At 40.6% G+C, this 19995-nt stretch overlaps 1 protein-coding gene across 4 annotated transcripts in view; it reads left to right on the plus strand.

Annotated features, from left to right (window-relative positions):
- The window catches only part of LOC115009608 (NT-3 growth factor receptor-like), a 162135-nt gene that overhangs the window by 67872 nt on the left and 74268 nt on the right, over positions 1-19995 (plus strand). For all 4 annotated transcript variants that reach the window (XM_029433728.1, XM_029433731.1, XM_029433729.1 and 1 more), the window contains exons 5-7: positions 13616-13770; positions 14094-14236; positions 15178-15322. In XM_029433728.1, the coding sequence (XP_029289588.1) occupies positions 13616-13770; positions 14094-14236; positions 15178-15322 (443 nt within the window). The remainder of the gene's footprint in view (positions 1-13615; positions 13771-14093; positions 14237-15177; positions 15323-19995) is intronic.

Consider the following 19995-nt stretch of genomic DNA (forward strand, 5'->3'; position numbering starts at 1 on the left):
TCAGTTTGTACTTGTAATATATCATTTTATATTGCTATATCATACAATATTCATGGTATTACATAAAATCCATATAGATAGATGACAGGATGGACATCTAACTTTATCCAGCCATGTACAACAACTTACAAACTATGCGTGTTATACGAATGAAATATCTCTTATTATTATGAGATGTCATTGATGATGATTTTGTGTAATAACAAGAAAGTCCTGTGATACAACATTATGAAGTTATATTCTGTTATAATAAAAAAAAGGAATAATTTAGTATCCAGTTTTAACATGAATAATAACGTGCTTTCACAATATTTGTTTAGTTTAGTTCAGCTGTACCATATCTAAGAAGGACATAAAAGTGAAATAATGATTTATGAACACAATTCACAATGTCGTACGCAGCAGCTAAAATCAAGGTTTAATCGCCTTTATTCTCGTGATCATGATCGTGAATCTTTGGGCTGTATATCATTTCTGGTTCCCATTGGTTCCACTCATTTTAACAGGGATATTTCAGTCATGTAAGTTTCTGTTGCTTCTCCAACTGTGGGTGATGTGACAGGAGACAGGAGCACACGGCCCATGAGGCAGCGTGTAGATATGTATGTGTGTTACAACATGTTCTGCCAACTTCAGCCTGTGAAGGTGCCGCCAGCTATTCTAGCTGGGATATTTAAAGCAGAGCTGCTGGGATGCTAATAGTGTGATATTTCAAGCTATGAGCTGGTTCAGGCTGCGGGGGCTATTTGCAGCGTGTGGGAGACACAAACACACACACACACACACACACACACACACACACACATACACACACACACACACAAACACAGTGGTGAGATTATACAAAATGCCCTATGAAATAAGAGCATGAAAGTATATTGTAAAATAATGTATTTTAACAATGTAAGACAATATTTAATCAACGTTAAAGATGTATATAACTTTCAACACATAGACCCAACATATAGCCAATCAAATAAGAAGTCATTTTGATTGAATTATTTGAGGTTGCGCTGTGCTGCTGTGGATTTTAAGATCAACATGTGAAATACAATGAAATGTTGGGAAAGCTTGGGATATTTGTAAAATGTCCAATTGAGGAGACTTCCCGATGCCACATTTTAAGGCAGATTTTGTATATTTATTTTTTTAAGGTTTTTCCTCTTCAACTTTATATGCAAATGTCTTTGATTTGCTCTTTTTTTATAGTTATTGCTGGTAGTTTCTTTGAGAAACATTGTGGGGATGTAGGAGGATTTGTTCCTCAAATTTGAGATGTGGCTCTTGGTACACAGACAACTAAGCTAGCTTGATTTAATTGATGCTTTGATTTGCCTGGATCATTAACTTCACAAGGCTTTATAACATGTATCTGCAGCTGTTGTCGTAGCAACAAGTCATGAAACCCAAACATGCACAAATACAGGCTTATTTCTGTTCGCTGGATGAGAACCAATACTCGTATATGAAGTCATCTTCAGATACAAATGAGTCTTCAGAGGTATGATGAGGATGGTACATACATATAATTAAGATTGTACTGCCCCAATTTAGGTCTGGTAGATAAGATGATGTCTTGTCAAAACGATATGAAAATGTCCGTTTTCATTTTTCTATGTCGTTTCTATCAAGATGAGGACGAGACTTTACATGCTGAGCGAACAGCTGTTTTGCTTCGAGAGGGCACAACATGCGGAGACTTTCTCAGACTCAGTTTGAGTAAAACAAGAAGAGCTTGTAAGAAAGTCACACGGACCAGAACATATCTTCTGCAAAGTTTGCATAGTTTCTACAGACATATTCCAAGTGCAGCCCATCTGTTGTCATGTCATCATGACTATAGACTCAACAGAAAGTCTCACACATTGTTTCCAACCAGGCCTGTTCAGATCAGATTCAGGCCATAGCTTCTCTCTCTATAATTTCACTTGAAACTGTCATTTGAAAGTTCTTAATTAAATGTGAAAATACTTTCCATTTGTTAAGTATTTAATTCACACACACACACACGTGTTTATTTTTAAACGCACTGTCCGTAAATGTACGGACATTGTTTCAAATATATTATTGTGGATCGAGCCAAAGAAAGAGAGAGACAGAGAGAGAGAGTACCAGAGGATGTATTTTAATGTTTTGGAAGCAGGGCAGCTCCTCTGAGAAGAATATATGCTATCCTCCAGAGATGGATACAAAGATGCAGTTCTCACAGTAGTATGTGCACACACACACACACACACACACACACACACACACACACACACACACACACACACACACAGCACAGCATGCACTTTCACAAATATTGCTGTGAAAAGAAGCTTAGAGTTATAGACCTAAGGACTGAGGATGCTTTCGGCTGGTCCTCACTGTAGGCTGGACCTTCAGGCCTGCCTGAGGGTTTTGACTCGGTGCTAGGGTTTACGTTAGAATCAGGTTCTGTTTAGGGCAAGGCTTGGGATTAGTCACCTAGCTGTGATGGTTAGGGTTAGGAGCTAGTGAATGAATTACGTTTTTAAAGGTCGTGACAACTACAGATGTACGATCATGTATGGGTTCGTGCAAAACACATATTAGAAATGTACAGCAACTCTCAGGGATAGACATTCATGCTCATTGCCCATGAATGCAATCATTTTAGAGCTGTAACAATTTTGAAACTCATCCACTATCGGTGTGACGAAGATAAACTTCCGGGGGCAACGGCCAATATTTCTGGGGTTTCCGGTGTGTTCAGCGAATATAAAGAACAAGACTTCTTATTCCATGCTCTGCTCATTGTTTACAGTCCGATTAGCAATTTGAGACACAAGAATAGAGTTGGTGTTAAGAGACGACGATGTCTACAACCGGATTGTTTCACAAGCAGCCAGTTTACAAGCTAATAAAAAGCAAATTAAAAGCTAAATCATTGTCAGATGACTTCTGATATTGCATTTTAGCAAGTGTGCGCTCCACACTTCCTCTTCTGTTCTCACGTGTAAAAGAGGTTTTAACCTCGATATGACTTCCTAGTTAAATAAGGTTGATTTGTTTCTTTGCCTGCAATCAACCAAAGCCTGCTTAAATGTGATTGGTCAATACAACACAGACTACAACCAGAACGCTTCTGACACCAAAACCTTGTCCCGTTGCACATTAGAGATTTGTGCCGAATTTAACAAATGTTAGCACAGGTGTAAATTCAAGCAGCGCACAGTGGGATCCTGGATGCAATCGGATCCGTCAGCACATTTGGTGGTGGTCTGGCTTGCTTTGGGATCATATTTTAACAGCTTAATACAATCTGAAAAGCGTCCAATTTGGCATCAAATTTAGGTAAAGCCTGTGAGTAAAAATTATGAAGCTGTAGGTGGTGTAACAGTAAAGCTGACAAACCCTCCGTCACCTGCTGCTGGCAGCAGACATTGTAAACCATTCAGCTGCTTTCCGTGTGTTAGACAGATATTCTCCTGCATTCAGCCAGTACTGACCTGTCGACCCGGCTATGACTATTGACACTATTCAGTGCTCTCACACATGCCTGCAGCCACACTGACAATGCCTGACTATACACTATGCCAGGCATCATGGGGAACAAAGATTGTTTAGTTTCTTTTCCAGAACAAAAAATAAACATTTTGATGAATTTGCTACATGGAAAATATGTTTTATACGCCAGGTTAGGGCCCACACTTTGGGAAGCACTGTTGTATGGTATGTATAGAAGTCATTGTAGCACTGTATACTTTATTTTGAAAAAAACGATATAACAGAGAAAATATTTTCTTGCAGTTGATGGATTTGGCACGAGAGGTCCGCAAATCTAAAAAACTGTAAAGGTTTTGCATTGATTTCCCATAAACTACCAAAGTACAGAGAGACGGAAATGAAATATAAGGGCTGACAAGAAATATAGTCAGGAGTACAGAAGAAATATTTGTGATTTACCCTAAATCAGTATGTGACAGTATGAAATATCACACAATGAATAATTGCGGTTGAGAAATGTCATTAAAAAAATATGGATAAGCTTTTCCTTATGAATATGGCTCAATATATTTGGTGATTTACCGTCAATATTGGTTCCCATAAAGATCAGACTAAAAGGCAGCCGCACTTAACTTTGTAGTGCATTTAGGTGAGAGAGTGTTACCCTAAAAAAGATTCGACATAATGCTCCATTAGCAGCTCTGAGGAGCAAAGTCAGCCTCTTGCTTCCATTGACACAGCTTTTCCACATCGGTGCAGCCGATCATATCAAAATCTATGAAATGTCAAAATGTTTGCCGGGCACTTCAATCCTTAAGGTCACGCTGTGCTTGATGCATGTTGTATATCATCTCCTGGTAGTGATGTGGTCACAGGCCGGCCTGCTGGGTTGTGCAGGATAAAACCTTATGACAAACGTTTTGTAATTAATAAAAGTATCTTTCTTTTATTTTCTTCACAACTGAGTGCACTGTGTGTTCATCAAAGGCCATTTAAAGGCATTTAAAAATGCTTTGAACATTTTCTTTCACGCCAAAAGCAATTTTCACCCTAAATATATGCCAATAAAATGTTTAATTTATTTTTAAAGTCAACCAGGCACTTGAGCCGTGACAATCAGGAGAGACGCTATTTCAAAGTTTCAACAAAAGTAATTTATTCAACAAAATCAAATGAATAAAAAGCATAGCTGAACATAAACAAAGCATGGAGTGTGAGTGTCAGTGGTGTGCATGTGTGCATGAGGAGCGAGGCGGAGTGTGAGTGTAACGTGCACTAAAGGAACACTGCTGTCCTCTCACAACAGTGTGCCTGCAGGAGAGAGAGGGCGGAATGAGCAACAGGACGTTGCTTTAGCAGACGGGCCCAGGTGTTCCCTGGAGGCACCGATGAGCATCCAGCAGCACAATGCATCTAAATACTGCTGAATGAGAACAGCAGGGGGCGCTACAACATTCCTCTGAATTACATTACAGTGAACTAACTACAGGGACAGTCCCCCTGGAGCAGCTCAGGGTTAAGTACCTTGCTCAGGGGCACGATGGTGCCAGCCCTGGTATTGAACAACCATCTGGTGTATTTGGAAGCCGTACCACTAGACCACTAGGCCATCACCACCACTGAATGCAGTTTACCTGCTAATGTTGAGGCATATTTAACATTTAGCTCATCGCTGAACCTATCAGAGTCTGAGGTCTTAATATGGCCAGTGTACAGAGGACAGTTTTGATTGAACACCATGTAACCTTTTTCAACCACATTATTTCATTTTGTTTTGGAAACGTAACCTTAATCTAAGTTGTTGTAATGCAGGGGTAACTCATGACACTGGTTATATGTAGGATTATCAATAATCAATGTGTCGCTGTAATACAAATCGAGATTATTATTTCAGAACTTGATATGAGAACATGTTGGATAATTGGCCTCAGGCTTAATAGTTTCTTTGTCTCCTTCAGAAGATTCATGTTTGTCTAGATTAACACACAGGCATTGATGTCAGAGTGATGGTTTACCGTAGCACAGCAACCCGAGCCAATATGTGCTTAAGGACGCTTTGGCAGTGTCCAGACTCGTACTTGGTCCGTCCGGAGACATGAACTAGCAACTCTACGGTTCCCAAGTCCCTGTGGACTGAGCTACTAGATATTTATTTTCCTGCATTTTCAAGATTTCCTTTAGTTTTAGAACTCATCACCTGGTTACACATTCTGCTTCAGCTAAATTGTCTGTATGACAAAGTCTCACTATAACGGCTATATGGCTGGACTTCTGTCTATTCTGCTGTGGATATTCAAGTTCTCCTGAGGATGGACCATATGTTAGCACTTGTACATAAAACATGACGGAATATAACGGCCAGTTATCATGAAATTTGCTCTGCACAACAAGTGCATTGTTGTTTTCAGTTTAAGATCATATTAAGTTGCTGTTTGTAACATTAAAATACAGATCCATATTTACATTTGAGTGATGTTGATCTGAACACTTGGCCAGTTGGTTATCAGAATCAGAAATCCTTCATTAGTCCCACAACGGGGACATTTACCTTGTTACAGCAAAAGAACAAGAGAGTAAAGTGGCGAGTACACAATTAAATAGAATAAAATAGACAGTAGTATAAGTACACAGTCGTTGATAAAAGTTGTAAAGGTGAATATTGCACATGGCAGTGATAATTGCACACAGTGGAGGAATAGTGTGTTGTTGGTGTGTTGGTCTACCAGGGGCCGTGGTGATTGTACAGTCTGACCGCTGCAGGGAGAAAGGACCTAAAGTATCTCTCTGTGAGGCACCGCGGGTGAAGCAGCCTGTCGCTGAAGGAGCTGCACAGTGCGGACAAAGTGTCCTGGAGGGGGGGGGGACATGTTGTCCAATAGAGAGACATGTCCAATTCCATACACTGTATCTCCTTCTCCGCTGAACAGTATCCGATAAATGTAAAAGTGTCATGAAAACATATTTGGCACCATCAATGACTTTGTTTCCGACTCTCTCCTCTCGCTTGTCTCTCTGCCTATCTGCCCCACACTTTTAATGAAAGTGAGAGGTTATCTGTGCAATATGAATGAGAGAGAGGTTATCTCCACTACAAAATGGTACAACTCATTTACATCACACTCTCCTGGCCAGGTAGATGAGGGAGTTAATTAAGTTGGTGTCGGGGGAGCAAAGATTGCATTTGCTGCATGTGTCAGATAAACTTGGATCAACCTGGGGGGGGAACAACATGATTTTAAGGCCTAAAGAATCTACTAATGAAAGAACTTTAATTAAGTCATGCTCACAGGGTGCCACATAAAGACAAGTGTACTGTTGGATGAATCACGGAGCAACACATTAGTTATATTAATATGTTGGTGGGGAAATGAGTAGTCATGTTTAATTACCCAGCAACTGTTTCCCGCCTCCATACAATGACTCATTTTCTGCATCATGTTGAATCACTCAATTACACTGTGCTAGTTTACATGAGAAATTAAAAAAATACTATTCAAACATTTCATTCATTCAATGCCTTATGATCATGACCTGTGGATCCACTGTAACATTTATACCCAGGTTACTAGATACAATAACTTTGTGTAATTAGTATTGTGACCAGTACTGCTTGTAAACTATGACACTCATTGTATCTGGTGTGCTCACTGGACACAAACCAGACAAACAGCTGCAACTTGAAAACGTACAAAACATGGAGATCATACAAAATCATGACATTTTGGACACCCGGGTATGCAGAGCTCTGTGGCCCATTGGCTCCCTCCCCCTGTCTCCACAGGGTTCAGCATGAGGACAAACTGTACCCGACCAAAACTCACACCAAACCAAAGCTTTTGAATGTATGTCCACTCATAATATCAGCAAAACAACGGCAATGAAAAAGTTTTTTAATGTGCTCAAAAAAGTGGTGCACCAACAAAGACAAACTGCCATATGTGTTTAGCACACACGAGAAATTCCCAGTAGTCTTTTTGACATTCCCTGTGTGTAACACTGCGTACAAGTGTAAATGATGACCTCATGATTGTGCTAGATGAAAGGTCAGTGGGGTCACACACTTTATGCACACATCTTGTGGAGACAAGGATCCTCACTATGCTGTCCTCCTGCTCACACACAGTGTGTGTAGTGATGCTGGCTGGATCTCACTCCCTATTCATTTCAGTGAAGAGGGAGTGACAGGTATTCACTTTCCATTCACAAATTGACCACCTTGGTACAGACTTTGAAAAGCTCTCTAATGTCTCTACTGACCCTCCGAAAGTTTGAGAGAAGGAGTGGGACTGACCTCTCATTCAGTCAATGATGATCATTTATTTATTTGTTTAATGCACAGCAAAAAGGTACAAGCCGCAGAGTATGAGGGATGATCATTGGCTACTGTGAGTGCAAGAGCAATGATGAGTGTAATGACTAAAATGTTGCACGATTTACAACTTGTGGAATGTTGTGGGTGCAGCCTAACAGCCACACGCTCCCACAGTTTATGAGATGCCCATCATAATTCCTGTCCGCCAGGGCTGACCAACCGCAGCAACCAGGTGACCGAGCGGCTGCTCTGCCCACACACACAATCACAGGTCATAAAGAATTATTCCTTCTTCATTATTGGGATATCATGAAGAGATGCGTAACATATTTTATATCAAAGAAAATATATTGGGGCAGCTTAATCAGAGCTCATCCCCCTTTTACCCACAACACTTCTCTATATGAAACTCTCTCTCTGTTTGTCATTTACTATCCCCACTGTTATTTGGCTGGCGTGGAATAATAAAATCAAGTGGGGCCGCACCATGCCGTGCCTCAGACATGCTAATGAGAGCTAATGAATTCAAGCCAGTAGACAATAATCAGACACCGACACTGATCCTTAGTTTTTGTAGCTTTTGTCTTGGCTGAGAATCCAGTTTTCATCATCAACACCTCACAGCACACACAACCTGCAGGGCTGTGAGGTGTGGAGGGAGGGAGGGAGTGTGTGTGTGTGTGTGTGTGTGTGTGTGAGTGTGCTGTTAGAGGAGAAGGCATATCTGGAAATGTATCCCAATCACGCAGTGTCATCTGTGTGTGAGGGGGGCATGTGTGTGACCAGGTACTATGGGTGTATGCGGATATCAATGTTTAGAATAAACAATAAACACAATTATTGAAATTGAATAAATATGCTATTTTATGTTATTTTCTGCAACGGCCGCCTCAGCACCTTCCCCCCACACTACTGCTCAACGTCCTCTGTAAAATGTATTTTCTGAAAAACTTTATATTGAGAAACCAATTTCATTGCTTTATTGTGAAATTAAAGTTTTTAAGGATACGCTTTTGTTTGTTATTTGGCTCCATCTCAGTCCGTTTCTCCGTCAGTGTAATTCAGGCTGCATTTCATTCCTTGGGCGTTTTTCTGCAGACAAATCCAATTTGTTCTATTTATCAAACCTGAAGCTGAGGCTGTAATAATGCAACTATTGATCTCAAGTTCTTCTATAAGCTAAGGACTGTGTGTGTGTGTGTGTGTGTGTGTGTGCGTGTGTGCGTGTGTGTGTGTGTGTGTGTGTGTTTGTGTGTGTGCGTGTGCGTGCAATCAGCTCAGGGTTCAGATCAACACATGTTCATTACTCTTGCCCCTTCCCCTTAGCAAACACACTAACACACACACTAGATAGCTAGCATTAATCACAGTACGCCTGCAGGGTGTGAGATAACTCCTCCATCTCTGCTCTGTGTGAGTCTGAGTCTGTGTGTGTGTGTGTGTGTGTTTATAACATAGTGAGTATACTATCCTCTATGTGTATAGAGCCCTGACACTGACAAAAGGTAGTACAAGTTTTAATAAGTTATTGTAACACATTTAGTTAATTTAGAAAAAATGGAAATGTTGCTTAACAGGCAAGGCATAAATTATCAAATTACCAAAAACTAATGATAAGATAAAATGAAAGTAAAATCCTTTATTTATTTTTTTACCCAGCTGACTAAAGGGAAAGTCTAAAGCTTTTTAGTTGTTGCTTTTACACTTATATGTTACAAATAAATATAATTAATAATTAAACAATCAATTCTTTATTATGTATTCAGTTTTATTGGTCACTGATAATCTCTGCTTTTTGTTAGTTTTGGGCTCCATGCATACATGTCCACGTATGTGCACACAGTGTGTGTGACTGCATGTGTGTGTGTTTGTGTTTAGGTGATGATAAAATTGTCCTTCACCTACAGCTGTCCCTAGTAAACCGTGCAGACACTGTTGTTTGTCAACCTTTCTCCCCTGTGAACGGCACAATCAACTCAAGTGAAACTCCATGTTTCACTGACGAAAATAAAAAGACGTCTTCTCGTCCCTTCTCTCCGTCCTTCACACCTCCATGAATCTTACAGATACAGCTGTGTCCCAAATCTCCCACCAACCACAAACAGTGACATCATAGAGCTCCAGTAGAGAAGAAGCTGCCCACAAATTATGTATGTGACAACACAGGACGGAGATACCTGAGGAGGAATGCTTTGGAGTACAAGTTAATCAATTCAGAAAAGAAAAGATGAAAAGTAAAGAAAAGGTTTAGAGAAAGTGAAAAGTCTGATGAATTAGATGTGCCACTAAATGTAGGTGAACGTGACACAACAATGTCTTTGCTCTAAAATAATGTCTCTACCCAGAAACACATGAGGATAACAGAACATTGTTATTCTCATATGTTCCACTCTCTATGTTGCAGAGTCTGTAGATCAATGGAGAGTAGGAGATTGGAGTGATTGAACTGAAATAATGCCAAACACTTGCCTTGAGTGAAACTGAAAGTAAATACAGAAGGTTTAACCCTTGACATCTCTGTAGCTGTTATAGTGAGCTTTACAGCGGAGTGAACATAAAGGTGAATGGTGCGACACATCTGCTGAGCTACCGTACCTTCCTCCATCCTCTCCCTCAAGGTTAGAACTGGGGACAGCTTGCTTTGCCACAACTTGGTCAATGCTACAACCTCAGGGGTCAAAGTTCACCAAACTTACACTTTTCGGGAAAAAGTGATTTACTTTGCCCAAACAAACGCTACAAATATATTGGAATGGATCAAATGGTGCTGTGACCAGGCCTTGACTGTAGATAGTGTCTGTTTCACTTTTGTTTGCACAATATGAAGTAGCAAGAAGCAGTGCTTGATTTTAAACATGAAAGGTAATGGTACCCTTAACCATGGCAACTACACAGTATGTAGCTTTTATGTACATATGTACAGTAGTTACTGTACATATCCTATTTATTTTTGGTATGACTACTTGTATTATGTACAGTAGGGGTGCCCAAAAGGTCGATCGCGAGTGTAGTGCTGGTAGATTGCGCACCGTAAAAAAATAAATATATGCATATATATTCCCCAACGGAACCCCACGCCCCCAGAAAGTTTTGGTTTTTTTTCTTGCCTTGCGCATTCACCTCCACCGCTCTGTTTCGCTCCCGCACACACAGTCAGAGACAGAGCGGAGGAAAAGAGAGGAGTGAAACCTCCGATAGCACCTCCCCCCCTGCATTTATTTGAATACAGGTAGATCACTTGGACCTGGTCATTTTAAAAGTAGCTCACAAGCCCAAAAGGTGTGGGCACCCCTGATGTACAGGATATGGTTAAAGCAATGGGCCCCAAACTGTGTGCCACAGAGCCATGGTAGCTCAATCAAACATACATGTAATGAATAAGAGGCGACAGAAGGCAGAAGGCAGTCAAACCAGGGAGAGGCAATCACCAGGGGCCCGACAGCAACGTTTCACACCAATTTGATTTGATTTCAATGAAACTGTAGTTTCAAAATGTTGCTAGGATGGTTGAGGATGTCCCATTTGGTGCATATGATTCTTTCTTCCTTGTGTTGATTTATGTGGAGCTAAGACAGGAGCAAGAGAGGATAGAAAGAACGTTAGAGACTAACAAGAGGAGCTGGAGGCAGAGGAGGGAGCATGGAGCAGCTGTTGCCATCACAAAACCATCATTGGCTGATCAAGCCGGTGACAGTGTCCATACATTAGGATTATTAGCTGCTGTAAAGTTGACCATCTGCAGGAAAAGTTTGTATTTAGTGATCAATCAATGTTCTGAACAGACAAATGACAGGCATAGCATTGTATTGGTCAGTTAGGTAAACACTTAATACTATCTATGTGTACGTTTTCCTAAAAAGCAACGTCTGCTTGTGTGAATACTGACTGTACTCGCTCAGTGAGGCGAGCCAAGGCAATTTTATTTATGTAACACATTTCATCACAGGTCAACTCAATGTGCTGTTTAGAACATTTACCCTCCATTAGATATTAAGAAAATAGAACAGATGTGAATCAATGTGCACACAGACCTCAGGTCAGAGTGCTGTTTGTTCCAGAGAACTGCAAAATATAGAAGAACTCAAGCTTTATCATTTTACTAGCCTTCATACAAACACCAATATCAGCAGTCAGAATTCATAGTCATGCTACCCTTTTTGTTTTGCTGGGCTTTAATGGAGGATTTAGGTGGATGGATGGGTCATCAAAGTGTCTGACTTTGACAATCGAGATTGTGGTTTGCATCCCTCTTATCAACAGTGAACGTTGTCTTCATGGTTAAAATAAATCAATGTTTGCCAGACCTTAAGAGCACCTGCTCCAGTCATCCTGGTTACCCTTTCAACTGTGATGTAGAGGAGCACCAACACTCCTGACCACACCCAGCTGCGATGTTAGCTGTGGTCACACGATACTTCTACCCTTCAACCCATGGCTTATGCTTTGTTTTATAAAACACTGACAATGTTGTGTGTCATTGTTATCTACCAGGCGTATAACACTCATCCCCAGGAATCGTGCTGAAAGTGAACCTAGGACTAGAAGTACATGAGAGTAAGACCTGAAAGTTACTTATGAACCTTCCTGAAGGAGGAACATGATTATTCATACTGGAGACAGTGAGATGTGGCCGCTTTATGACACTCAAAGTAAAACATATGGTAATGTGTGTTTTCTAACAAGCCCTGTGTGGAGTATTAGAAAAGAGTAAAAATGCAGAAATGTTCTGCGTAGATGTGTGTGTTGTGTAATATTTCATATACAAAAGGTATGATAACACATTAAAGCAATGGCTTAATGCCATAATGGAACTTACCAAAATGCCTTTTACATTGTACTTCAAGTAAACATTGACAAGCCACTTAACACCCTATAATCACATTTCTTACTGTGCCTGTAATAGTGCGGCATCTTGCACCTACAGTGCAGTATTGCACATGAACAGATGATGTTGAAACCTCTCTGTGGGCCTGTTTGTAAGCAAATTACTTCTAAGTATGTGCTGCTTGGGTGACAACTGGTTTTAAATATACAGTAGAATCCACACAACAAAGAGCTTACACTGGAAGTAACAAGTGAGTCTACATGAGAACAGTGTGTGGTAGTATGCTTACGATTGGCAGTTATGGTTACCAGGACAGATGCTATTGCCAGCTTGCTAACAGGCTAATATCACTGAAACCCACAAATCAGTCAGCTGTACTGTAGCAGTTTCACATTTCAAAAGGAGAAAGCTTCATCATTTTCTCATGATGATATCAGTCTGTTATTGACTAATGTGCCCAGACTTAAAAACAAATGTACATTCAAGTAGCGTGGTTGCTTAATTTCAAGGGGATTGTATTTCAACTGTTTTTGAAACCATTTTCTGCTGTCAGAGGAACCAAACTATGTGAAATGCCAGCTGACTGACGAGAGTGAATAAAATACACTTTGCACAGAAAAATACTCCCCCCTTGGGTGTTGCATAATGACCAATCTGTGAGCTTCCATCAATCCCAGGATTGTGTGTGTGCAAGCGTATGTGTGTGTGTTCAATGAAGTGCTATAATTTGCTTCTTTTTTTCTGTGTATCCACTTTCTGTCATTCTCTCAACCTGCCCTGTTCAGCAGTGTGTATGTAGGGCTAGAATAGTCCAGGCCTACGTCAGGCCCACTGGGAGATACTGCACCGACACACTGGGCCTGCTGGAGGTGTCCCCCATTATTTTACTAACACGGGTTGCTGAGAAGGTCTTGGTTATATGTAAGCGCAGATAAGTGTCGTGCGGTTTGAAGGGGAATATGTCACATATGCTAATACTGTCAATGCTCTTTCTGTCTTTTTCTTTCCAGTCATTTAGAGGAGGTGGTGTTTGCCTGCGGCTGTGAGATTCGCTGGCTGCAGCTATGGCAACAGAGAGGCGAGGCGGGGCTAAGCAGCCAACAGTTAGACTGTGATGACGGCTTCAGGAGGATACTGCTGCAGGATATGAACATTAGCAGTTGTGGTAAGTGTGAGAGTGAGAATGAGCAAAGACATACGCACCTGATAATGCACCCCTTCACCTTAATGATTGGGAATTCTGACTGCTGATAATGATTTTTGTACTTAAGGTGATTAAACAATACAGCTAGGTTTATTCTTTATTGTTTTTATTTTCATTAAATCATATGAAAACAGAAAACAATGTGTGAGTCTGTCGCTACCTCTCAGCTCCAAGCCCATTGGTTCCTACTGAAGCCTTAAATCTTCAGAGATGGCTCACAAATATATAATTTCTGTCTATATGGGTGGATATTTTCCCTCACATTGTCCCTCTCTGTCTCTCAGACCTGCCAGATATCAGCGTCAGCCACAGCAACCTCACTGTTAACGAAGGTGATCGAGTAACAGCGATCTGTAACGGCTCTGGATCCCCGTTACCTGAGGTGGACTGGCCTGTCAACGGCTTGCACTCCATCAATGCACAGGAGGTAGGGAGGACACACACACACACACACACCTACACACACACACTTACACACCTACACACACACACACACCTACACACACACACACACCTACACACACACACACACACACACACACACACACACACACACACACACACACACACACACACACACACACACACACACACACATACACACACATCAATCACTGACTTGATTTCCAGCAGAAAAACAAACATTGTACGGCAGTAGAGCTTTTCACAGAGTAAAAGTGTCAAAGTCTTTTATTAATTAGCTGTAGCTAATAATAAAATGACAGATAAGATCATGGAGGACAAAATGGCAGTTTTGCCTTGAAGCCACAGCCTTCAAACAGCCTGTCACTCGTAACAAACCCAAGTATGAGTCTGCCAGCTAAGAAGACAGAGCATTTAAAAATGTTTAGACCATAATTATTAGTCGTAAACGTCAATGAACACTCAGTCAGTCTTCTAGTTGTAATTCAGAGGCTGAGCTACAATATCTTCTTCTTGGTGAAAACAACTAAAGAAGTGTTAACAAAGTGTTGGCTGCAAAGCACTTACAATCATGTTTGTTTGTATCTGGTTTCCCATGGTAACCAACCACTCCATATATGTAACACCTTAAAAGTAGCTCAGTTAGAGCCTTTAAGTGCTGTGAGTAGAAGGCTAACAGTGGGGGTAACCAATACGTGAAATCAGAAAAATGTCATGATTACATCTTCCTCCCATTCGGCCAACTGTGTGTGAATTGAGCATAATGCTGACTCTAACGCTATGAACTTTGAGTCTCCTGGTTAGTTATCTAGCTAAAAAGTCCACTGCTTCTTTTTGCTTATAAGATCAGTGAAGCTGCCCGATCCAATGCTTCACTCCTGCCTGACATGTTCAGCCATTCCTTGCTTATACCCGCTCTCTTATTGTATCCTGCTGTCCCTACAGGCCAGAGTCTACGACAACAACACCATTCATTCCATTAACATAACTTTGGTCAATGTGAGCAGAGACGACAACAACTTCCTGCTAACCTGCACCGCCACCAACATAGTGGGCATGACCAACGCTTCTGTCCAGCTAACTGTTCACTGTAAGTACACTCACACACACTCACACAAACAGTAAACACATACACACACAGAGCACACTTCTATTGGCTTGCTGGTGCATCTTCCATTTAATGGTCACTCTCGGAAAGTACTTATTAGTGTTAACATAGCGCTCAACAGGCTCATCCATCATCATTACAGCCCATCTGACGTACAGAGTGTGTGCGTGGAAGTGTGTGTGTGTGGAAGTGTGTGTGCGCACGCGCCAGTGTTTCTGTGTTTTTATTCATGTGACCTACACAAGGAGCTGTTTGCATGAATGTGTCTAATAAATTATCCTGTCACATGGCAATTAAAAAGGCCACAACAGCATCACACCTATAGTACATCATAAGATACAATGCATGCTTCAGCTGTTGATCACACAGTAACGTCTCATTATAGCAAATGATAACCTGCTAATTCACTCAACCTTTTGAAACACATTTGTATTATGTTATATGGGGACATCTTAGATTCTAAGTATTTGTATCTATACTAACTGACCAATTAAACATCAACTAAATAGTTCTCCAACGTGACAATAATAGATCAGATGGTCTATCAGGCCAGATGTTACCTGGTGTTAACCTGGGAGGCTGACATCCCCATTACAATTGGCTATACAAGAGCCCTCTCTGAAAAATGTAAATTTGTAGACGTTTGTTAACTGCACCTCTGTTTAAGCAATTGGCATTAATGTAAAGCATTATTTGCTCACTCAGTCCAAACATCATGAACATTAAGCACCAGAGCTTAAATGTTAAGGCGCTTCTGTTCCCTCTGTAGTAATTCATTTGTTCATTGTTTTCTAAATATATTGACACATCTTGCTGTGCTGATTGCAGATTAGGCCGAGCTGACAAAATAGCATTTTTTAAATAGACAGTAACGTGTGTGGTGATACCTCTGATTATTAATTTACATATGGCCGGAGCCAACTGACATGACTCCTGCAGAATATAATGTACAATAATTTTGTATGTAGCAAAACCCTATTTAACTTATCCATGTGATTTAAATATTTTAGAAGAATACAGCATCCCTGTCGTACTCCACTGCAAGCCTCTGTACGGTAATGCAAAACATTCACAATGCAAAATCTATTTTCAGTGTGAGCTCCACCCGCGCATCATGCATATCTCGCTACACCCAAAGGCTTGAACACTGTGCCACTGGGGAAACTATTCTAAATTGCATTGTACTGGAACTTGATTTTGCGGGTAAGCAATATGAGCCAAAACTGTGCCCACTGCATTCAGAAGATCACTGCATTTCCACTCATGGAGCACTGGCAACCACTTGAAGCTTGGAGGGCAGGACTTGCAGGATAGATGATTCAAAACATAGTCATCTTATTACATCCATGCATCTATTTGTGCATCTGGACACAGTTGGATTGCTTATTGATTCATGAGAGGTGTAGTGGCTGTATGTTTATCACCATGTGTAGCAACAGAGATGCAGTCAATATAGATGAGAAGTGGGCTAAAAAGCATAAATACAATGCCAGAAAAGCGCAATGTTGATATCTTCATTTGTACATTTGACCACATCGATCCAGAAGCAGCTTGTCTGTTTCTTTAAGGCCGTACCACAGAGAGTAGCAAGCTACCTGAGGAAGAGTCAAAGACATGTCTACAGTACACTGAGGCTGATGATCATAATCAGGACAGGACCTGTAACTGGGATATTATTGTTTAGAGATACTGCATCCAGAATGCTTTAAGCCTCCCTAAAGCACTTTTCTGTGTTACCTCATGTAACCATGGACCAGTTGGGAAACTCTGTAATAACATATAAATCTAAGATCTAAGGATGAAATTAATTGTCAATCTTAATTCTCTCTTGGATAATTGCTAGATTGCTCTTTATTTATTTGTGTGATAATTAATTTGTGGCAGTGATACATATAAAACAATTATGCATGTACAAAAAAGCCTCCAGTGAATTCTACTGGGCTAATGAGAGATCACCTCAGCAACAATGGGTTCCTCCGGATCAAAATGCAATGTCTCCAGAGGGAGCTGCTGTGTGAAGTCTGATAAATGTCCTCAAGTCAGCATCGGCTGAAGACTACAAGTTAGAAAAGTAAAACATTGTGTTGGTGTGGAGTTAGAAAACATTGAGCTTACAGCCCTCTGTGCTGCAGGCTACAGGCTACATCAGCCGCTGCTAGCAGGACACACCCCAAGTGTTGGCGGTTGAGTTGCATTGTGGGTACTGTAGGTGCCAGGTTTTTATGGGATGGAAGTGTGTAATATAAGAAGATATCTCTGGTTCTGCTGACTTTTTTTCTTCAAACTGTCTATTATAAATCTGACTGTTAAAGTACAATGTGCAATGATATATCAGTGGAGTGCTCCTTCACATTAACAAACTTATTCTTTATCATGATGAATCAATTTTCTTTATTTATTTATAAGGACAACGTACATTAATCAAAATTTCTGTAAATGCACCAGTGTTAGCCAGCTGGCTAAATTTCCTCTGCAGTCCTTTAGCGAGATGTTTAGAAAGGTGATGATTAAAATGAATAGACAGTCAACGTGACACCATCAAGACAGCAACAGCAAGAAGACAAGCCTTCACAGGAAACAAGCCATGCAGTGCACCAGGAAGCAGCAACACATTGTTCAGTCATAATCAACGACGCTATCATTCTCTCAGGCTCTGTACGACCCGAAGTCAGGACAGAGGGGGAGAAAGTTTTTATTTTACTTGTTTTTATTCAAAGGTTTGCCAACTGTGAATATTTGCTTGCTTACTTAGTTTCTATCATAGTTAACTGAATATTTCTTGATATTTATGGAAGTATAGCAGTGACTGCTCTTTCCCATGTCACTGTGAGGGTTTGTGGATGTATTGAATCCTCTTTATAAATACGGTGTACACATGTTTCCTCTCTGTTGCATATTGTCTCCCGGTCAGCCATCTGTTATTGACTGTTAATTGCTGCAGTCTGCTACATTTTCAGTTGGTTAAAGTGGGTTATATGTTTCATTTGAGCCAAAAAAGAAGGTCAGCTGTGTACTGTCACTTCAGGCTAAGACACAGCTGGTGATGTGCACTGGATTTTGCAATCTCCGCTGTTGAAGGAACGTTGTCTTGGTGTTTTCTTGTAGAGTCTCTCTCTCGTTTCTTGTTTGTATTGAAAATATCACTCATTGGTATGGATGCTTTTCCTTTGCTTTGGTGTTTGTCTTTTCTTGTCTTTGCCACTCATAGTTTTTGACCCCACTGCAGACATCCTGTGCTACATCCTCACTGCTTCTATATGAGTGCGATATATCAAACATTGACCATCCAACAACAACAACATTGGCTGCAAATCCAAGACATAGGTCTTGGACTTGCAGCCAATGTTGTTCTACTTATCGAGTCACCAGAGAACATCGAACTGTTCTGTTGGATGTCACTTCGGCAGAGGTAGACTCTTTCTGACTGGAAATAATGGATGATAATTATAATAATGCTTCCTGGAATATAATTATGTTTTGACTTTATGGAAAGGCCTAGCAGCATGCAGTTCAAAACAAATTGTGACAAATTGTGACTTGATTTCATGTTCAAAATATGAAAACTACCGAAAAGGCATTACTTTTGCAAACAGAGTTGAGTGGCAGAGCAATTACATTTTTTTTGTTTTGCTTTTATATTATTTGGCACAACCAAATGCATCAAACATGGTTGTCAAAATGTCCTGAAAACCTTGGGACCTGCAGATTTCCATGAGGTTTACTGTGGATGTCAATGGTCCTCAAAATTGCCTTCCAAATAATTGGCCCCCGACATTTACCCGTGCACCACCATTGGGACAGAATTTTAGCACAAAATATAACAATTATGAAATATGCAAACCGTATCACATTCGTGTTTCACAGTTGATGCAACCTTTCCACATTTCATACTTTACAACCTTTCCACCAGCGCCACCCTACACGCAGACTACATGTTTGCCCAACTTGTGGTATTGTATGTTCAGATTTTAGTAGCTAATGCATATCGACCTGCATCTGCTCTCGTGGTGCAAATTTAGGTGAAGACGTGCAACTTGAGGGCTAATCGTGAATGCACAAAGACTTAAAAGAGAGGGTTTTAACCAACAGCACATACAGAGGACATGATGTGTGTGCAGTCACAGCTAACATATGAACTGTTGGCACAGATATGTTGGCGACTAAATGTATATTTACAAAACTATGAGGATAAATTTAACTTTGTGTCCAACCACAACTCACCTGAAACCTGCCACTTGAGTGAGTACAGTACAACACTGACATATTATCACTAATCAAGTTAATATAATGAATGTGTCAGTAAATAGTTGCCTATGTACACGTCACATACACATACGCAGAGCATATGTCACGTTGAATGCTGTTTGTGTCCACCTGAATGTAAGTCCAATATTCTCTTCAAGCTCTGTTTTAGTCTCCACCAACTACAGAGGAAAACATCTGTCTCCTTAACTTCTGAATGCTCAACTATGTGCGCTAGATGAGATCAGTGGGAAGGAACCAAAAAAGTTGCGGCTTGTAAAACCTAAACAAAAAGCTCAAAGAAGCTCTGTAGCTCTGTAGAGCTGAGGGGAGCTGCAGAGCTGGTGAACATCCTCTGTGTGTTTGTCTCTGAGTGACACATTACACATACTTATTTGATATTTCATCATAAA

The sequence above is a fragment of the Cottoperca gobio genome, chromosome 6 (assembly GCF_900634415.1).
Source record: "Cottoperca gobio chromosome 6, fCotGob3.1, whole genome shotgun sequence".
NCBI lineage: Eukaryota > Metazoa > Chordata > Actinopteri > Perciformes > Bovichtidae > Cottoperca > Cottoperca gobio.